This window comes from Achroia grisella, unplaced genomic scaffold, assembly GCF_030625045.1.
Source record: "Achroia grisella isolate CSIRO2021 unplaced genomic scaffold, CSIRO_AGI_Agris_v1 utg257, whole genome shotgun sequence".
Taxonomy (NCBI): domain Eukaryota; kingdom Metazoa; phylum Arthropoda; class Insecta; order Lepidoptera; family Pyralidae; genus Achroia; species Achroia grisella.
Window position 1 is genome coordinate 1,091,244 of NW_026712747.1, and position 19,906 is coordinate 1,111,149.

The 19,906-nt window shown below is 33.8% G+C and overlaps 3 protein-coding genes across 3 annotated transcripts; 1 reads left to right on the forward strand and 2 right to left on the reverse strand.

Annotated features, from left to right (window-relative positions):
* Positions 1-2,735: 2,735 nt before the first annotated feature.
* LOC131842861 (uncharacterized) lies at positions 2,736-4,909 on the reverse strand. Its single transcript, XM_059191427.1, has 3 exons — positions 4,732-4,909; positions 4,275-4,651; positions 2,736-3,352 (listed from the first exon to the last, which is right to left on the reverse strand). Exons 1-3 carry the CDS (start codon positions 4,760-4,762, stop codon positions 3,113-3,115), a joined length of 648 nt encoding a protein of 215 aa, XP_059047410.1. The 5' UTR covers positions 4,763-4,909; the 3' UTR covers positions 2,736-3,112.
* Positions 4,910-5,177: 268 nt separating this feature from the next.
* LOC131842859 (uncharacterized) lies at positions 5,178-10,868 on the forward strand. The gene is made up of 5 exons (XM_059191425.1): positions 5,178-5,470; positions 6,572-6,706; positions 7,656-7,904; positions 8,459-8,608; positions 10,267-10,868. The coding sequence occupies exons 1-5, from the start codon at positions 5,351-5,353 to the stop codon at positions 10,759-10,761; spliced, it is 1,149 nt and encodes a 382-aa protein (XP_059047408.1). The 5' UTR covers positions 5,178-5,350; the 3' UTR covers positions 10,762-10,868.
* A 1,965-nt stretch (positions 10,869-12,833) lies between these two features.
* Positions 12,834-19,383, reverse strand: LOC131842860 (cytochrome b-c1 complex subunit 2, mitochondrial-like). Its single transcript, XM_059191426.1, has 8 exons — positions 19,147-19,383; positions 18,210-18,433; positions 17,263-17,557; positions 16,390-16,517; positions 15,260-15,432; positions 14,619-14,738; positions 14,164-14,331; positions 12,834-13,280 (listed from the first exon to the last, which is right to left on the reverse strand). Exons 1-8 carry the CDS (start codon positions 19,345-19,347, stop codon positions 13,207-13,209), a joined length of 1,383 nt encoding a protein of 460 aa, XP_059047409.1. The 5' UTR covers positions 19,348-19,383; the 3' UTR covers positions 12,834-13,206.
* Between the last annotated feature and the right edge of the window lie 523 nt (positions 19,384-19,906).

Below are 19,906 nucleotides of genomic sequence, written 5' to 3' on the forward strand. Positions count from 1 at the left end.
TGAATAGCATATTATTATTAGTGTTCATAACTAAGATAGTTTATAGATGTTTGGACTTTTCTATGTATGCACATAATTTTTTTAATAAATATTTACCTACATGAAGATATATATAGCTTTACAGTAGCGCGTACCTCGCTACCGTAGCTCCCGTTCAGTGTACATTCGCCACACGGCAGACTGCCGCCCGCGCGCCATTAATCCATGTCAACAGAACGTCGAATTCGTAATTAGGAAGTTTATCATAAAGCAAAAAATTTACATCGAAAATGCCGCGACCTAAATCTTCTGTTTGGTTGGATCTCCACTGATAGCGGCGTCATTAATCAAACAATCAAACTCATAATTTTTCTGTGGTTACATTGTTTTTTCTGTTCTGCCAGTTTTAGGCTGTTTAGCCATTGTCTACCTTAATATCAGAGGGATAATGTAAAAAGTCGTGTGTGCAAGTCACCTATTTCAGCCGCCAAACAGCTTGCTCCGTAAGCTGTTTTGGTTATAGGGTTTTGAATAGAATAGAAAATCGTTTATTCAAATAAACTTAATTTAAGTACCTTTGAATAGTCATAGTTATCATTCTTTTAATCTACCGCTCATTCGGAAATCTCGTCACAAGAAGAACGAGCAAGAAACTTGCGTGTTGCTCTTTCAAATAATCATTGTAATTCATCTCAAATAAGTTTTTATGGTGTGAGTTCAAGGCCCTCTTATGGAAAGAAGTTTTATTTTGTAAAATACACAAAACTATGTCTCTACTTTAACCCTCCTATCTATCCCCCGTCTAATTCAAATGGGGATCGATATTATAACGGCCTGAGCCGAACGAAGCCCTAGCGGTGACCCCAGACTAAAGTCGTATCCGTCAAGCAGGAGTTGACCTACAGCTGCTCCATAAGACCATCCTCTGGTTTTTTTTAATGGATGATAATGGTATGGTTCACCCGCCTGCGCTAACGATTTACGCTGGCGGGGTACCAGTGGAGGATGATAAGATGAGTTTTTATTTTCGGACTACTATTAGAGTAGTCCGAAAATGCGCGGAAGGACTTATGGAGCGGCTGAAGGCCAACTCCTGCCTGACGGATACGACTTTAGTCTGAGGACACCACTAGGGGTTCGAACCTCGGCTCAGGCCGTCGTAATATCGATCCCCGTTTGAATTGGACGGGGGATCGACTGGAGGGGAAATAAGATGAGTAAAAGTAAATTCTTGGTAAATTCATCAGGTATATATCACGATGGTTTCCAGGAGGAACCGCGTGGAGGTCGACCTAACATGGTACATTGCTAGCTATGGGGTTATCAATCCACATTACTAACAATCCCCTTCCCCCTTTTTTCCTTTGGTTTTTTTTGAGGGTTGATAATGGAATGGTGCACCCGCTTGCGCTAACGGTTTACGCTGGCGGGGCACCAGTGGAGGATGACATGATGAACATGAATTCAGGTCAGTTAGCCCATCGTGATAAGTTCACCGGGAATTTATAACGATGGTTTCCATGGGGAACCGCGTGCAGGTCAACCTGACATGGTACATTGCTAGCAATGGGGTTATCAATCCACATTACTAACAATCCTCTTCCCCCCTCCTTTCTTTGGTTTTTTTTTTTGAGGGTTGATAATGGTGCACCCGCTTGCGCTAACGGTTTACGCTGGCGGGGCACCAGTGGAGGCTAATAAGATGAACATGAGGTCAGGTCAGTTAGCCCATCGTATGACAAATTCATCAGGAATTCATCACGGTGGTTTCCAGGGGGAGGCGCCTGGAGGTCAACCTAACATGGTACATTGTTAGCAATAAGAACATCAGTCCACATTACTAACAATTGCCTTTCCTCCCTCCTTCCTTAGGTTTGGAGTGCCATCTGCACTCGCCCCTATCGTCCGGTGAACCTGTATATGCCAACTGCGGTCAGCATTAGAATAGTTGGGAAAAAACTGCAATTAACCAGTTTGTGCCAGCCAAAACGTTCATGACACTCATAAAATATTACGCCATTTCATTTTATTATCTTGGTAACATTGTTTTCATTTGTTTTTATTATATACTAGCTGACCCGCACAATTCGTCGCATCACACTTACTTGACATTTGTTTCGCCGAATTTACATAATATCGTTTTATATTATAGCCTACGTGTTATTCTAATGTATAAGCTATATTACTGTAAAGTTTCATCAAAATCCTTTCAGTAGCTTTTGCATGAGAGAAACAAACATATGGATACATGCATACTGGCAAACTTTCGCGTTTATAACATTAGTAAGAAGTTACTGGAATTAAAGAAATTCAATATTAAAAATAACATTTCATGTATAATAAGTTACTTATATAAATAACAAACAAGTAAAATAAAGCACTAGCAGTGCCCGCGGAATCGGCAGCGAGAAATATGTTGTGTTATTCTGACATATAGGCTATATTATTGCAAAGTTTCATTAAAATCCGTTCACTAGTTTTTGCGTGAAAGAGTAGCAAACATCCATACATCTGACCATCCATCCACACTAACAAACTTCCGCGTTTTTAATATAATATTTTTGTATTTATTTATCCACTGACTGTACACTACTATAATACAAACCCAAAAATATCAAGTTGATTCACCTGTAAGCATTTTGACCTATTTGTTATCAGTGATATGTATAAGATTTTATATATCTATAATATATAATATATATAATAACAATAATAATAAAAGAAACACATTTTATAAATTTCAAACATTTACTTTCTAAAACTAAATAACTTATTCATTCTTACTATTGCTTCTGTAATATGAGTTTTGCAATATTATGTTCAGAAATTTCAGATACTAAAAATGTTAAAATTACAAAAAAACAGCCTTTTTTCATAGACCTAATTTTTGTTTAGTGTATTAGGTTATGGCTATGCCACAGTATCATATTGTATGTTTACATTTGTACACAGATTAGAAAGATTTATAGATGCAAAGCTGTTTACTAAATTTCTGTAGCATTAAAAAAAAAATAGACAATCAGAGTGTGAAGTGATACTATGTTCTTTATTCTAATTTCAAATATTGAAAATTAAAAATGCAACTTCTTTATCATTGAATATAAAGTCATATACACATTTAACTGTTTACAAATTATGCCTTGTACACATCAGTGTGTTTATAATTGATTTTCTTGTCTATTCCCAGTAATTGTCTGATGATGAATGCAGGAAGACGCTTGTGTCTCCACCGAGTTGGTAATGGTGTGTGGTTCACCTTCTTCAGCTTCTCAGCAACATATTGTTCAGCTGAAAAGTCATTGGCCTCTTTAACCATAGCCAGAAGGCTGTTCTGGAAAACTTTCTCTTTGTGTTGACGACGATGTTGCCTCACCTGAAAAGTAAAAAGAAGGTATGTATAATACTAGCAATACATCCAGAATTTACATGGGTGTATTTATTCTATAGAGAATATTTTAAATATATGTGTATGTATTGTATTACTTTTTTTATGAAACAGCCTATTATAACACACTTAACATATTTTACTGTAGATGTTAGAATTTATAAAATCCAAGTGATACTTGACTTTTTATACATTAGAACAAAAAAATTCAATTTTTGTTTTATTTTAGATAATTATAACACACTGTATGTGTATAATTTACTGTATTTTAATGTATTGTAGTGTGCATGTATTCTTAGATATAATATTTTTTAAACTCCAAGAATTGCCAGACCAACATGATCAAGCATGACTAATGCATAGAATTGATTACAATTATGAAAAATATTGCATATAAACTTTGTAATATATAAATAATTATACCTCTCAGTGAGACACAATTAGGTCAATGGAAAATTCTGCACCATAAAATCAAAAATGGCAATCAATATTAAAATATTAGGGAGCTCCATAACGGTAATCGAAACTATCAGATATGCAATATAAAAAAATATTCATAACCATAACCGAATCCGAAATAAAAGTTTCGGATAATATCGGATAGGTGCGGGGTCTAATTGAGACATGTTATGTAACCATTTTATTAGCTATTTGAATTTTATTTTTGAAATTCCTTAAAAAAATATTATCCATAACTGAAATTATCCGAAACCAACAGATAATCTGAAATAATTTCATATCCGTATCTATATCTGGTATAATAATCATTCCAATATCCGAAACCTATCCGTATCCGATATTTTATATCCATAACGTCCCTAATTAAAATTACAAAAATAAACCAAGGAAACAACTATAAATTAAAACAAAAATTTTAAATGTTTTATGAACAGATAAAAACAATAATTACCCGTGCCCAGCGGTGTCTCATCCTCTTCCACAGCTTTCTACGCTGATGTTTCTTCATCTTTTTCCTTCTAATTACAATTAACCTAATTGCTTGAATTTCCTCCTTCTGTATCGCTGGTAAACCAATCTCATCTTTCCTCCAATTTGATTCAATCAAAGGCAAAATAGAACGAGGGTTAATAATAGGAACGTATGGAATAGGATCCTGTCTAATTTTGTTCACAATATTATTGTTATCAGCTATTTCCACTGTTAAACCTCTCGGTGCGAAGGATAAGGTTTTCGCTTTGGATATTAAACATTTTTCCATAGGATATCTTGCCGGTTGACATTCTTTAATAGTATTTAGTGATGTTTTGAGATTTATTAACCGTAAATCTGAAATGAAACGATTGAATAATTAGAAAAGACGAATCTATGAAACAAAAATTTTAATATAACCTCAAATTTACGCTTACATTTTACGGTGTTTTGAAGCTTATTCATCATCTTTTTCTTTTATGACTACTTCAATAAATTAAAACATGATTGTAATCAATTAAAAAATAGTTATTAATGAACAAATATGTTATTAATACATTTAAGTTTGAATTTTACTATTATTGAGAGAAGAGGAAATTATGTCACAATCATAATGTCAGGTTTTACATTTTTTTTTATTAATTTGTTTTACGGCATTGGATTCAAAGGTTGCATTCAAAGCGTTCAAAATTTTAGAACGCAAATTGTTAGATATATATTTTATGTTGTTAAGGGTATAGTTGGCTACAAAAGAAACATATTTGTAAAAAAGAATGATTTTTGGGAAAAAGGGACAATAAATCGCCGACATTGTACTTAAAAAGTACATGAATGGCCAATAAGCTTACTTCCAGGTCAATAAAATTAAAAGCATGTAGAAAAATACAAACCTTTCCCATTATTTATTTATATATTTTGAAATAGTTTTTCTTGTTTGGCTATATTATTGTTATTGTTTTTATTGGAATGGAAGTCATTTGTTGTACTTTGTAAAACATCTCCGATGAAAAATCCACGATTTTAATACACCGGAATTATAGTTCTTTACTGAATACAATGGCAATGGTCAGTTCCGATAGAGTTAGAGTATGTAGACTGTGTCTTGTAGTAGACGTACGGATGACGGGAATTGATTCAACTATGGAAAATAGTATGAAAGCCTTGTTAGGAAAAGACGTGAGTACATATAATAGTTCATAATACGTTCCTGTTAGCTTTACCACGCGTCTGGATAAAGCTAGACATAGCCAGACAACAAAATAAACGGTGTCCAGCTTGTCCGGCTTTTGTTGGACTTATTACATTATTTTTATTGTTTAACTTAGAGAGAAGTTGTTTTTTATTTTGGTTTGCTTTTTGAATTACAACACGTAAATAAGACTTTTTGTGCAATTGCCTTTTTTAAGAATTTGACAATATATACCTATAAATAATAAAAAAAGCTTTTTTTTTATATATAATTTTTTTTTATACCAGACTTACTGAGGCATAAAATCCTGAATAATGTTGGGTATCCAGGCTTTTTATGCAAATGTCCAACCAAACTGATCAAATGTCCGAGCAAATGATCTATTCAGATTCTAAAGTACCTATTTAAATTTTTCTCCTCCAACATGAAACACTTGTTATGTGTTCCATTTGTCACAGAAGTACTAACCAAATATCATGTTAGTAATGGGAACTATATATAACTATAATGTGGTAATCGAATGGTCCACCTGCTTTCTTATAATCGCCTCCAACCAGGTTAATTACTAGTGATTTCACTGCCAGATCTCACCCTTCAACTGAAAAAGCAAGGTGCTATACACCTCAAATAATAGAGGTACCTATGAAGTTGTCTCCTTTTAATAAAGTATATCTTAAATAAATAAGGAATACAAAAAGTATTTCACACTGGAAGCCCCACACTGATCTGGTTATAATATGACATAGCAATGAGCTAAATATAAAGGTATAACATATAAAACACTATGTAAAATACTAGTTTTTAACAACCTGGCATAAGTAGGAATATCTGAGGCTAGATTCTCAATGGAGAACCTTTCATGAGATTTAGTCTTTTAGACTTTATACTGGAAGACTGATTGCATGACGTAAAAAAAAAAAGTTTTAAACTAACAATATAGAATATCCTAACTATATATTTACCATTACCTTTTTCATTAGAAGGGAAAAAAAAATATATAATGTAAAAACTTGACATTCATAAGCGGCTAAAATATCCTACATGAATAAATGATTTTTTAATTTGAATTTGAATTTGAATGTTTTCAGATTACCTCCACAGATAGCCTGCCACGACATTTGTGTTTTGAATGTGCTGCGTATGTTAGAAAATTCCAGAAGTTCAGAGATAAATGTTTGATAGCTCAGTCCATTCTCTGTACATTATTGAAAAGTAACAAAAATGTAAGTATTAATAAAAGTCCCATCAAAATCGGTCCAGTGTTTCGTGTGTCACGAGAATTTTATATATAAGATTAAGTATATTTATTTATAAATATATCCCATACATAGAAAACACCCAGAATGATACAAACAATCATACAAATTAATACAAATTGCACTGTTCGAGACATTAGTTGAGTCATTATTTAGTTTGTTTCAGGATCTTTTTTATCCCTAATAGAAACATAAATATAAATAATATTTATTCAAATAAACTTAATGTAAGCAGTTTTGAATACTCACTTTTTATTTTATTCTACCACTCATTCGGAATGCAGACTCATCACATGAAGAATGAACAATAAACTTGTGTGTTGCTCTTTTAAATAAATGTTGTTTTAAGTAGATTTACATTAACAAGGATTAGGCATGTGACAATCAACATAGAAATCGCTCTGTATTCTTTGTTCAATCAGATAACATTGTCAGCACTATGTTACAATTATATAATTTTAAGTTAAATTATACAATAGAATAAATACAAAGAAATTTTCAAATAAGACATTCAGAATCATTTTTTTTTTGAGATATTGTGAATTGGCCTTGATTTAAATGAATTTGACTTGTTTAGTGGAGAATATATATTATTACATATGAATGTGGATGGTTATAAGGGCAGAGGAAGGCCGAAAAAGAGATGGATGGACTGTGTGAATGATGATATGTTCAGAAATGGAGTAAATGACGAGATGACTGTGGACAAAGATAAATGGAAGAGAAAAACATATTACGTCGAACCCAAATAAATGGGATAAGGAAGGAGATGATGATAGTGGAGAATATATTAAAAAAAAATTACAGTAATGTCCTTATATAAAGTTATAAAAGGAATAATAAATTTATTATTTCTCTTAAAGTTTACCTTAACTAATTTAAGGTTAATTACAGTATACATAAACAATTCTTTCAGATAACAGACCAAGAAATAAGAGCCATTGACAGAAAAATGTTGAAGTTGGAATCTCAGTTGTCACACATGAACATACCAGTAGAGGAGTCACACACGGAAATGCTGACAATAAAAATTGAACCATACAGTCCAGACATGTCCGTAAAAGAGAATGATAGAATGATGGCCGAAGAAGACACCGCTGGTGATCATAGTGAAGCACTTTTGAGGAGTCAGGATGTTGATGATTTCTCACTGAAATCAGTTAATGTATGTAGAAAACATTTGCAAAACAATTAAAGATATACAATAATAATAATAATCTCTGGACAATTCACACAGCGCCATCTAGACCCAAGTTAAGCTAGCTAAAGCTTATGTTATGGGTACTAGACAACTGATACAAATACATAGATTTCTTTTTTTTTCATACATATTATACATAAATTAAATTACTATAAAATTTGTGTGACTTCTGTTGCTGCAAGTTAGATGACAAATAATTTATGTCAGGGTTGTACGATGTTACTTTTAGCAAAATGCATGCTGAACTGGATTCATCTGTCAAAGGGTTACTAACCGAGTTTTTAATGTTATTCATCTCTTAAAATAATGACTCACAGGCATAGGTAGGTGAAAATATTGTTAAAATAGCATGAGCCAGTTTCTTCAAACAGTTTTATGATCGACGACGTGCCCAAAATATTGTGTCGCATGCAGTCAATGGCACGCGTGCCATTGGTCCATCTACCCTGCACTATAGGATAAGTTATTTTTGTTATCTTATCATTTTATTTATAACAAAAACAATTTTAATTTTTTAGAATAAAAAACGTAAACGTCCTCCAAGAAAGAGAAAAAGTAATAAAGTTGAAAATTTGGGTGAAAAGAATATAATTACAGACAATGTTTTACCTATAGAGCAGTGTGATCATAGCGCTATGTTGGAAGGCTACCCCGTTGCAAATATAACAGTAAGTACTATTATGTAGTATTGATTTATTTTTGCATTTGATGTATTTTGTGCTATGGATGTTATTTACAAATGAAAATTATAAACATGAAAAGGATTCATATATATATAGATAAGGATATATAAATACGATATTAAAAATATACTATCTATCGCGATCTACTGTATAAAGAGTCGTGACTCATTAAAAGAGAAATTCAAAACTACTGCTTCTCAATTTATATATTCAAATATCCTATATGTTCATTTACTTATGAAATTCAGATTTACAAACTGTCCCCAAGTATCGTTTAGAAAAAGATAGGTCTTTTATCTAGGAATTACCCTTAAATAAATTCAAAACATCTGTTAAAGAAAGGACATATGACATCTTTAATTTGAAACTAAACGATTACTTGAATGAGTGTGATGAATAGTTGTTCATGCACTGAATTTTAATTTAATGTTAGACATAGACACCTATATAAAAATACATTGTAAATAAACTGGCTTTAAAAAAAAAAAAAATTCAATTGAGTTTCTTGCCAGTTCTTCTCAATTGGATCTATATACTAAACTGGACGGTAGGGAAAAAATAAAATTATAATGTAAAAATTTGCGTTCATAAGCGGCTAAAATGTTCTACATGAATAAATGATTTTTGAATTTGATTTGAATACGAAAAAATCTGTCGCGCTTTTTTTTTTATATAATTTATATCTATTATAAATATGACATTCATAGTTTTGAAAAAATATCCTCCTTAAGGGAGTAAATTGAACAGAGGATGGAAGTTTGTACGAAAATTCGTTATTTTTGAAGCTAGACTGATGAAACGTGACAAAATCGTGACAATTTCATCAGGAATATAATAGACAAGAAATAGTTCAGTTAGTTGAGTGTAGACAACAAATAAATAATTCATTCATCCTTATCCATACTAATATTACAAATGCGAAAGTAACTCTGTCTGTCTGTCAAGAGAAAGGACATAGATTACATTTTAATGTTAAAAAGGGTAGTAAAGGGGTTGAAAGAGTAGGTGCAAGGTTGTATGGTTGTGTCGTGATTTTTAAAGATAGAAGCTTGAAATTTATTTTTTAGCCTATTGATTAAATATAAATAAAGAAAAAGCGTTATAAGGTGGAAAAGAGAGCTGAAAGATATAAATATAAATAATCTCAGGACAATTCACACAGCGCCATCTAGACCCAAATTAAGCTACTTAAAGCTTGTGTTATGGGTACTAGACAACTGGTACAAATACATAGATATGTTTTTTGTTTTCGTAAATACATACATATTATACATAGAAAATACCCAGACCGATACAAACTATCATACTCATGAATACAAATGTTTGCGCCGAGGAATCGAACCCGCGACCATCGGAAGTAAGGCGATATGCTAGACCGCTAGACCACCGAGGCCGTAGATTGTAAGGAAGTGTCGTCATTATAAAAGCTAGATGCTTGAAACTTATTTTTTAGGCTGTTGATTGAATTGTATGGAATTTTGTATCGTCGTTTTTGAAAACAAAACGATGAAACTTTTTTATTTGGCTTTTATTTAGTTAGGTCATTAAATATTTTTCCATTATTTACACGGACGAAGTCGCGGGTACAGCTAGTATGTTATAAAATTAATTAATACAAAATGCATTTATCACTTATTTTTCAGATGCAACCATTAAATGAGAACACAAAAGGCGTAACAAATAAACAACAAACTGCCCTGTCAAGAGCTCAAGAAAAAGCGAAAGCCCGAAAGCGTAAGTTTCTAGACAAAATGACGCCCGAACAGAAAGCTTTGAAGAAAAAGAAGGATCTACAATACTATCATAAAAAAAAGGCAGAAAAAAAGAAGCATATCTCAGAATTACCGGAAAACCAACGTGTAAAACTCAGAGAGCTGTGGAGAATTAACTCCAAGAAATACAGGGAAAGGAAGAAGAAAGTAGAAGTGGAAGTGATTATCCCTGACATTAAGACAGAGTTCCCACCTCCAGTAATTACGGACATAGAAACTCCAGAAATGAATCAGGAAATACATATTACGGCAATTAAAACAGAGACCGAATATCCAGTACTAGTAAGGCCAATTGAGATTCCACAAATTAAAAAGGAGTTCATAGTAATTCCAGAAATAAAGAAAGAGGTTGAGTTTTCTGATTAATTCCAATGAAAGGCCTACAATGTTACTAGCCTTGTAATTTTATTTTAAAGTCTGACCTAAATTTAAGATGGTGCACAATTCAGAAACTAAAGCGCAGATAAGACATCCCAAATGCATTTTATCCTGATTCCAGAAACAGAAAATATTTTTATTATAATTCCAGAACGAGATTGATTAATTCAATGAATTTGAAGAATTTTTGATTTGTGCTTATATTCAGGTCTTACTTAAGACCTACGAAGCCAGCAGTCTGAGAAATAAAAATGAAGACAAAACTCATTTACACACTATCTATCTATAGAATCAAGTCAAATGTCCTCAGAATAAGAGTCGACGAGTTGCAATTAGATTAGATATTATATTGAGACTAAGTTTATAGTGAGTGAAAATTAACTAGGAAGTTAGTTGGAGAATTGAACAAAATATGTATTCTCTATGGTTCAGACAAATTTTACTAAAGGCAACTATAGGATGAACCAAAAATTGTAGACAATATAAAGTTCCAGAAATCTAGAGTAATTGTGATTCATAACATAAAGACGTTGAGTCTTTAAACAATTTATAATAATTTATCAAACCTAATAATTAACAAATAAGAAGATAGAGATCCGATAAATTAAGATATAAATATTATGAGTTAAGTTAAGTTCTATAAAAGCATGGATTAGTACCAATAATACTAATTCTTTTAAACATTTTGTCAAACTATTATGTGTTATTATACAATATACTTTATAGATATATTATACAACACATATATTACACTAAAGGATGGATGGTGTGAAAGATGATATGTATAAAAGAGGAGTATGCTCAGATATGACGGCCGATAGGGAACAGTGGATACTGCACCGACAACAAATGGTATAAAGTGAAGGCAATGATGATGATTTATATTATTATACTTATATATATATTGGTTTTAATAAACACAATGGTAATGTTAAAATATGGAATTGAAATTGTATTAAATAATATTAAAATTATATATCCAAAGTTATATTACTTTAGAATAGAAATGTAGCGAATAGATTCTCTGAAAAATATATATTTCAATTATAGATATAACAAATATTTTATTTAAATAATGAGACTGATTAAGTATTTATTTATTGTATCAACAATATTTGAATACTGCAGATTTATATTTTCTTTCAGAATTTTCACTCAGATATTATACATATAAACTTCCTCTTGAATCACTATCTATTGCTAAAAAGTGAGTTAAAATCCGTTGCGCAATGTAAAAGATCTAAGCGAACAAACAGCGGCGTGAGCTCGTTTTATACTATGTAAAGATATATATGATTTACATTATCATAGTCCTTGTTAGAATTGCGCTAGTATTTTAGTCAAGTAGCGTGTAGTGACCAGAGTCTGATGTGGTTTATATTATTTACTTTGATTAATACTATTTGGCAGTTTGTATTCACACAAAATGTTAAATAATGCTCAACAACATTTATTTAAAAGAGCAACACAGATTCTCGCTCGTTCTTGTCGTAAGTCTGATTTACGAATGAACTGTTAAATAAAAAAATATATGACTATTCAAAAGTGCTTATATTAAGTTTATTTGAATAATATATCTGTTTCGATATTTCTAAGCAAATGTAGTAGTAGAATAGTACTACTTCTAAATTAGTTGCTACTAGACTAAAATACTGTAGTCCGATGTACGGTTTAGTAGATAGGACAGTGCATTAGAGAATACATCAGGAAAATAGTAATTTCTATGTTTCTACTAATAATACAATAGTCCTATGCACTAAGACAGTAAACCAGTCTTATATTGGAGTTTAAAAATGTATAATTTCGTAATTAGCTACCTTTACACGACACTTTCTTTCACATGCGATTTAACGCGGGAAAAACAGCGCGCGCAATCATGAGGATTTCTAGGATTGCATTTAACTTTTTTTTTTTGTTCACTCTGTCTCGCATTTGTGCATAAGAATCATATTAAATCACTTTCTTTTTGTTCTCTTTTGAATCTTACTATTTGTGTTGTTCTATTAATCATTTTCAAGTTTTTTTAAGTGGGGAAATCGAAAGGTATTAAATAAAATTTAATTTTTTATACCATTGATATTATTTTCCACAGATAAGTTTAATGTTTCTAAACTAACAATGACTCTATAATTGTCTTTGCTCCGTAGTCACATGTCCGCCATTTTACAATGATAATAAATGAAAAAGGCGCTAAATCACGCACGATAGTAGAATGGGCTCACTGCGCGCGCAGTCTTTCTCGTTCTCTTAGCACATTGTTTCCTTCGTGAACGCGTATTGGCGCGTGAAAGTGCGTATGTGTAAAATGATAGATTAGATAAAACATTTGTACATGTATAAATGATTTCTTATCTAGTATAATAAGGTCCATTCAATAAACAATATGGGTATCAACAAAGAATTTTTATTTTAAATAACTTGACATTGTTAAAATTACTGACATATTAACTCTCTATCGTGTGGAACAGCTCCAATATCACCAACAACTGCCACAGACATGCATCCACCTGAAAGTTTACAATCAGCCCGAGTGGGCAGGGAAGTGAGCAGCGCGAGAGTGTAAACACTTCATGCCATTGGCGCTGTCACTCGCGCTGCCCGGCGCCCCCTCGATTGTTGGTTTTTCGTGCGGGAGTCAAAGGACTGGCAGCGAGAATGGCTGCATGTTTTTACATTCAGCCTTCTCGCTCAGTTGTCACCCGGCAATATTTCCGGCAGCGTGAGTGGCAGGGGAAGCGGCTGAATATAAACGTAGCATTGAGGTGTATGGACAACCGCACATGCCTGCTAACTGTGCAATACGCAATTGCCGACACATGCAATTTCACCTCATTATATTTCCCTTAGTAATAAAAGTCAGTGTTCGAGTAGCATTTAACCAAGGCGGTTTAATAAGCAAAATCAATCAATATACCAACTAATATCAGTTCCGTGAACTGTGGGCGCAAACCCCCCACATTCTTTGGTCCTTCGAGCCGGATTTGAACCAGCGACCAAGAGCTATTTAGAAATTTATATTTAACTATGTAATATTATCTTATCTGTGGTTATACCTCCAGTCCACTTTATACAATGGTCTACCGACAAAGTAGTATAAATAGCTCTGGGCGGCAAATTTGAATTTGCCAGTTGAATACACAACACCCCGACAGACGGACGTCGAGTAAATTGTATGTGTTATATTGTGTATGATGCATTTGAAAATAAAGATACAACTATTAAAAAACCCACAATAATTATCAGCCATACAAATAAGACAGATTCTACGTTAATAATATCTTGCAAAAATGTTGGCTGGATGGGGATGAGTGTTAGAGGGTGGGCGGAATATTTTTATTTTTTTCCCTGCCAAAAAAATTAAGATCCGGTATACGATATATGACAACTTACGTTTAGAAGACAGTTCTTTGGCCGTGCACGAAATCTCATCAGGACTCAGAAGTTCAATCATGCACAGCGCACTTTTAGCGCTGTCCATCTGTATGTTATTGGCGAGCTGTAACGCCATACCCTCAGTCACGTTGATGCAGTTGTCGTCGTTAATCGCCATGCTTAACTCTAAACACAAACGGGAAGGAATTGTTAGTAATATGGATTAATAAACTCATTGCTTCATGTCACTCAATGCATCACGTCCGATTGTCCTTCACGCGGTTCCCCTAAAAACCATCATGATAAATTCCTGGTGAATTTGCTACAATAGCCTAATTAATTAAACCTCATATTCCTTCAATGACGCCCATCCAGCATTTTGTTAGCGCGAATGCGACTTAAATGAAGTTGGGCGAGAAATTTAATATTTTTATTATCTAATAGTTTTAAAAAACAATGAGTGATGTACTAACTCAGTCTTCGCTTCCCGACTTGAATCTGATTGACGTCTAAATCACCGACATTTGCTAGAAATTCAGCAGCTGAAAGCGCCACTTTGAATGCAGTGGAGGCACGAGTTTTAGCTACTATTCCTGAAAGCAGAATACAAATATTAATTCAGATTTACTTAAATTTAAACACTTACTTGTAAAGTCATACTTATTTTTTTAATCTACTGCTGATTCGGAAAGCTCAAATCACAAGAATGGCGTGTTGCGCGTTTTTTTTTTTATAAAAAAAAATTTAAGCTGATTATGAACATATTTTTTTAAAACTAAAAACACGAGAGTTGCTTTGTGAATAGTGATAATTTTATTGGGTTACCATATGTAAATATACATAAATACTAGTTGAATCTGGAGGCGCTGGTCACGTAGAACATATACATAAATAAGGAATGTAGTTCGATTAAAAGGGACAAAAGAATTGGCACAAAATCTTAAAAATATAATGCTAAAAAAAAATATTTATAAAAGTGCAACACGCAAGTTTCTCGTTTCTAAGTATACATGTACAGGTATATAACTTACATGTATATTTATTTTGTTTGTTTTTTCTATTGTAAAAGTACTAAATAAACATTCTTTCTTCTTATTTGTGTATCGAATCTTACCAAATAATCCAGTCTCCTTATAAGAAATATTGAATGCCTTATACTCAGTGTGGACATCTTCCCCGGCCATCGTGCCGAGCGGAGGCTGCGGGGTCCTGTCGAGAGAGTGCTGGCCGACTTGCATGTTGCCAGTACCACAGGCAGCAGCCACTATTGCATGTTTCAACAGGCTACTAAAATATGGGAATAAACCAGAACAAACAATCGTATTTCGGAAGGCGGTGTGCTAAACTACAAGACCTACTGGAGCAGGGTAGGCGAAACAATGGCATGCGTGCCATTGACCGCACGCGACACAATATTTTGGGCACGTCGTCTATCATACAACTGTTTGAAGAAGCTGGCTCATGCTATTTTAACAATATTTTCACCTACCTTTGCGTGCGAGTCATTATTTTCAGAGATGAATAACATTAATAACTCGGTTAGTAACCGTTTGACAGATGAATCCAGTTCAGCATGCATTTTGCTAAAAGTAACATCGTACAAACCTGATATAAATTATTTGTCATCTAACCTGCAGCAACAGAAGTCACACTAATTTTATAGTAATTTAATTTATGTGTGTAATGAAAACAATCCAAAATGAACCTCTTTTGTTTACTTTATTTCATAGAGAGTTTTGATAGTATTTATTATTATTATATTCCAAATAATCAGTCAAAATTATTTGATGGCACGTCTATGACCCCATTAAACATTTTTTGGAAAAAATGGCACGTTGATGCATAAAGGTTCGTCTATCCTGACCTAGGGCGTCAAACGATCATATTATAATTTCTTTTCGGACTACTCTAATACTGTTGGCCGCAGCTGGCCTTTACAGCTTCATCGGATGATAGGGGTCGAGTGCAGATGGCACTCCAAACAAAAGGAAGGATTTATGGAGCGGCTGAAGGCCAACTCCCGTCTGACGGATACGACTTTAGTCTGAGGGCACCGCTAGGGTTTCGAGCTTCGGCTCAGGCCGTCGTAATTTCGATCCTCGTTTAAATTGGACGGAGAATCGATCGGAGAGCTAAAGTAGATGCAGAAAGTCTTTCTTATGTATCCCACATATGAACCCGTTACCATCGGAAGAAGTGCGATAAGTCTCGACCACTTATGCTGTAGAGAATATAGGTACCTACTTTATATCGCAAGTACCGCAGCCAGGCACTGCAACAGCTATCCAGGTGTCGCTACCAGGTCCCAGATCGTACAGCTCGAACCCGCTGCGATGGCATGCCATATATTCCCATCGCGGTGGAGGTTTCTCCTGAAACAACAAGATCGGCCGTAAGCCACAGCAGCAGGTCAATGTAACCAATTTCCACCGAGTTGAGAACTTCTGTAATGGTTAAGATATTATGAATATTAAATAATCTAATCATATATAGTCATACATAGTATAAAATAAAGTCGCTGCAGCTGTCTGTCCCTATGTATGCTAAAATCTTAAAAACTGCGCAACGGATTTTGAAGCGGTTTTTTTAATAGATAACAACCGTGCAAAGTCGGGGCGAATAGCTAGTTAAAAATAAATCTGTATTAAGTATTGTAGATATGGACAACCATACTTGAAAACAATACGAGCTGAGTTTCTTGTAAGTTTTTCTCATCTCATAAACAGGAACCTCACAAACTTTTCTAATCTTTTTTTGATAAAATTAGTCCTTATACTCAATCAATTTAAAGATCTATTCAATTCTTAATTAGAAAAATTATTTTAACAGATTATCTGCTCGCTGGGTTGAGGAACAGGCACTTCACAAACTTTTAAGTTTAGTTGATAATAATAGACCTTATGCTCTATAACTTTAAGTTCTATTTTTATAAAAATATTTTTTGCTCCTACACCTCAATAGAATAGAATAGTGGGTATTCTACAATATTTTGCCTTTCTCCTCTGATATCCTACAAACTAGGAGCAATCAATTATAGTCTTCTTATCTCGTTTCCTCACATATATAGCAAATTTTATTAAACTTTGATGGTTTAAAATAGTAAACAAAAGAACTTACTCTTTTATATTCAATTTTCTCAGCCAATTTTAACGTCTCTTCAAATGGGACTCCAATACTGGCAATGCTACAGGCGTCGCTTCTAAAATGGGTTTTGGCGAAGCAGTTCACCATGTTCTCCGTCATGCCATCAATTCTCTCTTCTTCACAGAACACTGAGTTGGATAAAGGTCCGATGAAGGCAGCTCGTTGGACCAAATCTATTACGCGCTGTTCTGGATGAACACGCGTCAAATCTTCTCGTATCAGTTGCTTGCGGTCATCTAATTCCCATTGGTTGTAACAACACCTTTGAAAAATAAACAGTAACATAGTATTAATGAGGAACATATGGTTTTAGTAACAGTCCACTACTATATTTTTTTTTTAGCCAAAATGATTTGGAAACGCCACATATCCTATGTGGTTGTAGTACATCCATGATATCATCGCTTTATATCTCTCATTATAACCATTTATAACCAGGCGTTGAATTTATCAAAATCCTAGAGAGCGAACGTCTTCATCATAATAGCTCCAATCTTTAATTTCAGTTCAATTCGTCGTTCAATTCAATCAGTCGAAAATCTAAAAAGATTTAATAAAACTTTCTACCCCTATTTTATCCCCTTAGCGGTGGAATTTATCAAAATCCTTTCTTAGGGGATGCCTATGTCATAGTAGCTTTATGCATGCAAAGTCTCAGCCTGATCGTTTTAAAATTGACAAAGTTTCATACAAACTTTCATCCCCTATTTTATCCCCTTGGGGGTAGAATTAATCAAAATCCTTTCTTATGCCTACGTCATAACATCTACCTGCATGCCAAATTTTAGCCCCCTCCATCCAGTGGTTTAGGATTGATAGATCATTATGTCAGTCACCTTTGAGTTATATATATTTAGATAATAATAAGCAATTGTATTAGAGACAAAGAAAGTACTATTATTATTATTATTGTTCGTATGGCTGTATCCAGCAAGTAATGCTTCAGTTCCGGATAGCTGGTGACCGGACAACGCAGAGTGAAGGAGATTTTCTGTCTATCAGTGGAACATGTGATAGTCGCGCCATTCTGCTGCAGATACCGCATCTTGGAGAAAGAAGAGTATCCGCACCCTGATGTGGAAGCTCCCACGCGAATGAAGTGGACCGCACCGATGTGGTCATCCCACTCGTAACGAGTTCCCGCCTGAAAAAATAACTTCTTCAAACTTTTGACTTTAAATATAATTTTGACCTATATTTTTATTGAGGGTTTTGGGCTATTGGAAGCGCTCGTACTCGCCTTTTTTCAAAGTTCGACACCTAGGCCCGTCTCGGTCAAGAATTGAAGGATATTCTTAGGAGCGATGGTTTTTATCTCCTTAGGGTATAGTGTATACTTTCCAAAGGAGATATTTCGCTTATGCATAAGTGGGCTACAACCATATAGGATGTGTAGTGGCGTTTCCTCTTCTATTTGGCAGAACCTGCAGATAGTTGTTAAGCTGAGACCTAATTTTGCCATGAGTTTATTCAATTTACAGTGTCCAGTGAGATCTCTAGTCATGATGCATATAGTTTTTACGAAATAGCAATGGTCTATTGGAGTATTGATTCGAGTAGCACGTTATTAAGGGTTTTGAACTAATCTTGGCATATTCTGCCGGTGATTCGGTGCTTCCTGACCTTATTTTGACCTACAGGTATTTGTTATACATGTTGTGTATATTTATATATGTATATATTTTTATAAGGCGCCCCTTAAACAAGTCCCGGGAACTGCTCGGAGTTTCCCTCTCTGACACACGATGGCTGGCACCCGCACGGTGAATCTATGGTATACGTTATAAGTTCATCTCAGGTTCTCTTTAGAAATGTTATTCAATTCTATCTGATTTATACAATACATCATAACAGCACCTGGTACATAATAGTGCAAGCACCGATCTGGGAGCCTAGAGGTTTCACTGCGGCGACCCTGATGCCGTTCAATAGCTCAGACCTTTGGACCTCCATCGGCCCGTAGTCTGGTCTCGGCCAGCACACGTTCCTCTCATATCGACCCAATGATATATTCCTGGATAGGGTTTTTAAGCAGAACAATGAAGGAAGTTTAAACATTATATTCTTGACACTTCTATACTGAAAGTGACAAGTCGACAATGTCGTGGCGATTTTTTTTAAACTGGTTTATCTGTCTGACGTCCGTATAAACGTCTATACATATAAATAAAATTGGAGTGTCTGTTTGTAATATTGAAATAACAGTTTTTTACAACATGCATATGAATACAAATACGGTACATAGACCAAAATAACTGTTGGTGACACTGGCACATTATTCGATCGCCGCTTTAAGATGAAAAATATATCGTCAAAAAAAACTATATTGTCAAAAAAAAACTATATTGTACATTCGTAATATTATATTACAAAATAAACTATTTATTGTCGTTTTTCCATCGAAAACATCAAATGGTAGCAGAGCGTATGGTAAGAAAATTCGACAAAGTTATGAAAAAATAGAAACATATAATATAAAAAATGGCAACGTATAGAATCGAACCATTACATAAAAACAATTATGATACATGGTTTTTGCTTATAAAAGCCGAAAAATGTTTAAATAGAAACAGATGCATGTCCCCAAACTATCGCAGCATTTCAAAAATATTATCAA